This window comes from Elaeis guineensis, chromosome 6, assembly GCF_000442705.2.
Source record: "Elaeis guineensis isolate ETL-2024a chromosome 6, EG11, whole genome shotgun sequence".
NCBI lineage: Eukaryota > Viridiplantae > Streptophyta > Magnoliopsida > Arecales > Arecaceae > Elaeis > Elaeis guineensis.
In genome coordinates this window covers 117,481,521-117,487,520 of record NC_025998.2, presented here as the reverse complement: position 1 = coordinate 117,487,520, position 6,000 = coordinate 117,481,521, and the positions used below count along the sequence as shown (strand labels likewise).

Here is a 6,000-nt window from a genome sequence, read left to right as displayed (position 1 = left end):
GCCCCATTTTCCTTATCCTCTTTTTATAGATGAGATTTTCGTAACCGTCGGACGTGGTCCCGTATTTTATAGTGCTAAATCATCGGACCATAATCACGTAGTGAATCGTTAATTCCTACTGATCGCACCGTAATATGCGTTCGGTAATCGTTCGTGATGGTTATGATATGTTGAGCATATTAGCGGACCATATGTCGGTAGAATCTATGAGCGACCGTCGGCTAGTAGTTCTGTTATGTCGATGGTCTAAGTCGTCCACTGTCGATCAATAGTAATCGAATTGTTAGTCAGTCAGTCAACAATAAGTCGGTGCGGTTCGCTTAGTTGGTTGATGAAGAGTCTGAATCGCATATTCAGCTGATGTAGAGTCGGAGTTGTATGTTCGATCGATCGGCTGTTGTTGAGTCGAAGTCCGTAGTTGGTTGACCTGTGTCGGGGTTCGATTGACTTATCTTAACACTAAGTACCATAAATAAATATATAAATTATGGACATATCTTATATAAAGTGTATTATACGCTATAAAAATAGTTTGGAGAAAAAAATATACCCCTCTTGATACACAAGATTTAGAAGATACTTTTAAGATACATATAAAATAAATATAATAAAATAAATAAATAAAATTAAAAATTATTTAAAAAATTGCATCTCATGCATTGCACGAGGTTGACACTTGTTTTATCGTTATTTGTTTTTTCTTTTGATGACTCATTGAGATTTGGTATTTAAATAATGAATCCAAGAGCAATGATTTAGATTTGCTAATTGAAAAATGAAATATAATTATCCTAAGTGGTAACAATATATGATAGGATTTATTACAAATCATTTTTATGACTAGTATTAATTAACTATAAATTTTAATTCTTTCTCATATTTAAAAAATTGACACCAATTATTTGACACTCGATCCGTACAACAATCTTAAAGGAAGATCAAAGAAGAATTTAAAGAAGGGATAGAAAAAAAGATTTTTAAAGCTTAAATTTTTAAATTTTTTTTTTAAAAAAAGATTTTTAAAGTTAGACCTCTAAAATTTCAGTACCGAAAAAAAAAAGATTTTTTTCGATTTCTACAATTTATATCTTTCACGAGCTATCAGTTGGAGATATGTTCATCAATCGATTTTTGATTGATATCTCATAAGCCACCACTCAAAGATGCTACTGCCATTAGTTACAGTGGTGGCCGATGGGTAATATTGTCGGCTCTATTATTAGAAGAGTTGGTATGCGAGGAAAGGATTGAAAGAGAAAAAGGAAGAAGAGATAGAATATTTAAAAATTATTAAAGATAAACATAATAAGAAATCATGGATTTGTGAAGAGATTTCGTAGAATCAGGATCGTTGATCTTTACAAGATTTGTTTAATAACTTATAATCCATGTGATATGTAAAAATATTTTTTTATTATTTTAATTATTTTTAAAATATATATAAAATAAATAAAATAAAATAAAATAATTTTAAAAAAATTATATTCCATGCATCTCATGGGGATTACAAGCTCGTTAAATTTTTATATAATCGAAACTTTAGGGCGTGCAATCTTCTTTCCGCTCGAATTCTCTCTCTCTCGTCAAGAGCTACTCCTGTGAACGGCTCCCCATCACTTTGTTAAATTTTCGGTGCACGTCAGTATTCTGGAGAACCTTTACCCGAATCCGTTTATTCCACGCGGGTTGACGGGTCCCGGAGTCGACTCATCTATCGGGTGATGGACCGCTGGGATCCGGTCCCCGCCCGTACAAGCATAAGAAACAATTAATCAAGACCTTCGTCTGCTCTCGATTGCCGGCGGGGAAAACGTTCGCAGCGATCCAAAACTCTACGGTAGGCGACGGGATTTTTTCCTCCCAATTTTCTTTCTTTCTTTCTTTCTTTCTTTTTTAATATGGAATCACAAGAGATATCAATAAACTCCTACTTCCACCTTATAATTTCTCATTGTTGTCGGAATCTACGGGATCTATTGTTTTCCTCTTTCGCGCAAGCCTTTCGGATTTTATGCTTGGATTGAGGAATTAGGTTTTTTTTTGGTTATAACGGGTGGCGAAATTTGTTTTTTTCTTTTAAATTTTTGATGCAATTCTTTTTGGAATTCTATCATGCGGATAACGGATTCTTTCCTTCGGAAGAAATTAAGACGCTTTCTTGGCTCTTTTCCCGTTAAATTGAGGGATATTGAAACGTTGCATCTTTCTTCATCATGGTTATTGTTTGGTTATTCTTTGGTGGGAGGTGAAACAAAATTGATGCTCGAGGAGGTGGTGTTTGATGCTAGAACCCGGGAGGCGTCACTGTATAATCCTCAAATCAATTTCTCTTATCCGTGGCATCGGGAGTATCATTAGATTTTTTCTCAGAGACATGTTGCCATGCTTCCATGTTATTTATGGGTATTTTGTTACGTGTTATTCTTTCTGCGGTATTTGATACAAAATATATTTGCCCTTTGCAATGGTTTTTCCCCTTTTTTTGCATGAGTATCAATAATTTAAGGAAAGAGTAGCATTTATTTAACTTAAGATTGTGTGGACCATCTTCTTTCGTTTTCATAATCATAATGTGCATTTAGTTGAGGCAGTTTTGTGGGGCAAAAGACTGAAAATGGGTGTGAGGCTGCAATCTTTGAGGAATTTTGATGCATTTCCACGTGCGGAGGAGCACTTGTTAAAGAAGACTCACTCTGGAGCGATTGGTATGTATCTACCACGTTCCTCTGCTTCCTGTATTTAAGATTGAATGGTGCAGAGGCTAATCATCAGCTGTTCTCTGTGTTTTATGTTTCTGTAGTTTCTATTATTGGCCTTGTCATCATGTTCACCTTGTTTGTGCACGAGCTAAAGTATTACCTCACCACTTACACCGTGCATCAGGTTTGTTAACAATTCTTCTTGCTCCCTTGTGGTTGTTGATTAAAAGGCATGCTGCATAAGACATTGTAAGAGTACTCATTGGGGCATGCAACTATCTTTTGAATGCTCTTAAAGGATTTTCATGTTTTTCATTAGGTCATATGTCAGGATAGAGATGTTCCATTGACATCAGTGGTTTAAGATATGTTTCAAGAAGCTCCCGAGCTTCTCTTGCTAAATTTTATCTTTTGGTCTTGTTCTTGCTTTGTTTTTTTCAAAAATGTAGAAATTTAAATCTTGTGACTTATGTTTTGAGGCTTAAAACATCAAGGTTAAAACTTAGTGGTTTATTGAGACATTTATCATCAGCAGTAACCAACAATTAATAATTGACATCCTTAAGTTAAACATTTATGTTGATCGATCAAATTGCCACCTACAAGTAATCCTTGAAACTTAAGGGTCACCCATTCATATTAATTCACGTGCCCTGTATGTTATTTCTGATTCTGGAAAAGGGCACACATTATAACTTCTTTCTGGTGGTCATGTAGTCTATTTGGAAGCATGGGATGCAAGAACCTAACATCATAAGAACACTTCTTAATGAGTGCTATTCTTCAAAAGTGTAGTCACATCTTGGGTCTTTGTTGGATGTAGTCATGGGTTTATCTTTTAATGACCATTTTTGCAGATGAGATAATTATAGGCAGGGAGAAGCAAAGAGTTCTTCATGCAAAGTTCTAGTGTATCCATGACGAAAGTTGATGTAGCCGCAACAATTTAATGAAATTCCAACACTGAAAGTAAAGAAATCTCAGCAACAATTTAATCCAGAAATAGATTAACAGCATCCATAAGAACTAAAAATGAAAGACCAACAATTGAGATCAATACATCAATACCAACTGCATATTAAAGTTCCCAAAAAAGAAAATCCAGAAAATGAATCTTTTCAAGCTTAATTATTAAAAAGAAAGTGAACAGATTTTGAAAGAAGGTGAAGAAGGTAAAAAAGTTACGATGGTGACGAGATAATGGCGATTATCTTGGATGAAAAGGTGAAGGTCGGTGAGATTCAAGATTGCAATAGGTTCACCAGGTGTGGATTACTCACGACCACCAAGGCTAGTGGTACTGTAATAGACAAACTCCAGCATGGGAAGGATGAAAGACAAGGAGGATCTAGAAGAAGCAGAGAGGAGGGAGAGATCGATTTGGGCGCGAGAGGGAAGCAACTACGAATCAGAAGGTAGAGGGAAGCTGTATGTTGAGGGAGAGGGATTTAAGGTTTCTATGAAGTCTTTTTTCTTCTCCCCTTCCCAAGCCCCAAGATCCCATATTTATAACATTTTTCTTCTTCCTTCCTTTTTTTCTTCTTTTTTTTATTGGTCCAAAAATGCCATTTTCTCTCCTTCCTCTTTTCTCTCTCTCTTTTCTTTTCTTTCCTCTTTTTCTCTTTCTCCTTTTTTTTCCCTCTCTTTTTTTTCTCTTTCTCCTTTTTCTTTTCTTTTTCTCTTCTTTAATAAGAGATAAATCTGTTGGAGAATTATATGGTCCCCACAAATCTAGATTGGCATCCTTGTTTGGTTAAAAAATAAATAAAATGATTTGGTTCAGGTTTGGATCAACCTATCCAATTTTTTTCAAAATAATTACGTCGGATTGAATCAAACACCACAAATAAGATAAAGAAAATAATGACTTGACAAATAAGATAAAATAACAGCTTGATGCATTGCATCAATTCTCTCCGAATGGGAGAGATCTTAACCCCTTCGAGATAGCCTCTTGATAACTTTGGTATAGGTCCTCTCGAAGCTGGCGCAACTCTATCTCTGAAATCCAACTACTATCAATTATTGGACACCCTTGCCAACGCACCAAATATCGGCGATGTGTACCTCGACGTATCCTAGTCTCACAAATGTCTAAAATCTCTTCTATGCATTCTAATGTCATCTCTACATCTATAGTGAAAGGTAGTGCGTTGATACCTGTAGTAGTGGGTGCTTCTCCATGATACCCAAACAAATCACTCATATTGAAAACTGAGGTAGGCACTTCTGATGGCAGATCAAGAAGGTAGGCATTCTTTCTCAGCTTTTTGAGAATTTTGAATGACCCAAACTTCTTCTTGGCCAGTTTGCTATAATTTTCAATTGGAAATCTTTCCTTTCTGAAATAGACCAAAACACCATCTCTCTCACTACAATCCATACCTCGGCGGTGTAGGTCCGCTGCTACCTTATATTTGGTGGTGGAATTCCGCAACCTTTTGTGAACCTACTATTGCACTCTTGAATTTGTTTTAAGTAGGACTCGACTTCTGCACTAACTCTATCAGGATATGGAATGAATGTTCGATCAAGAAAATAGGGAATAGGACGGTTATAGAGGGTCTCAAAAGGAGATTTTTTTGTAGTTTTATTGATGGAACTATTATATGCAAACTCAGCTTGTGGTAACATTAAATCTCATTGTTTTAGTTTTTTACTTGCCAAGCATCTTAAAGGTTGCCCAAAGATCGATTTACCACCTTAGTTTGCCCATCAGTTTGTAGATGATATGGGCTGCTAAAATGTAATTTACTTCCTGCTCTGGCCATTAGAGCTCTCCAAAAATGATTTACAAATTTAGTATCCTATTTGATGGGACTGACCTAGGAATGCCATGCAGATGCACAATGTCATTAAAAAATAGTTTGCAATATGTGATGCATTAGACATTTTTTTACAAAGAATGAAATGGGCATTTTAGTGAAACAATCTACAACCACAAAGATTGAGTTAACATATCGTATAGTTTTGGATATGTCAAGAACAAAGTCCATAGTGATGTCTTCCTAAGGAGTAGAGAAAATGGAGAGAGAGTATATAAGCTTATGTTTTATTTTTGACCCTTAAATGTTTGACAGGTCATACAACGTTGAATGAATCATTCTGCATCTTTATGCATGTTTGGCCAATAGTAGCTCTCTTGAACTAACCCCAAAATTTTATCCCATTCGAAATGTCCCCCTAAACCGTTACCGTGCAGGTCTTGAATCAAGGACTCTCTCAGCGAATCCTCAGAGATGCATAACTTGGATTGCCTAAAAAGGTATCCAGACTCAATGCAAAAATCAGAGGACAAACT

The 6,000-nt window shown here is 35.7% G+C and overlaps 1 protein-coding gene across 3 annotated transcripts in view; it reads left to right on the top strand.

The window, feature by feature from the left end:
• Positions 1-1,700: 1,700 nt before the first annotated feature.
• Positions 1,701-6,000, top strand: part of LOC105046720 (uncharacterized) — a 32,162-nt gene continuing 27,862 nt past the window's right edge. For 2 of the 3 annotated variants that reach the window (XM_010925397.4, XM_010925399.4), the window contains exons 1-3: positions 1,701-1,837; positions 2,592-2,705; positions 2,801-2,883. In XM_010925397.4, the coding sequence (XP_010923699.1) occupies positions 2,615-2,705; positions 2,801-2,883 (174 nt within the window). In that variant the 5' untranslated portion in view covers positions 1,701-1,837; positions 2,592-2,614. Of the gene's footprint in view, positions 1,838-2,582; positions 2,706-2,800; positions 2,884-6,000 lie in introns of all 3 variants that reach the window. The other variant, XM_010925398.4, reaches the window with a different exon arrangement.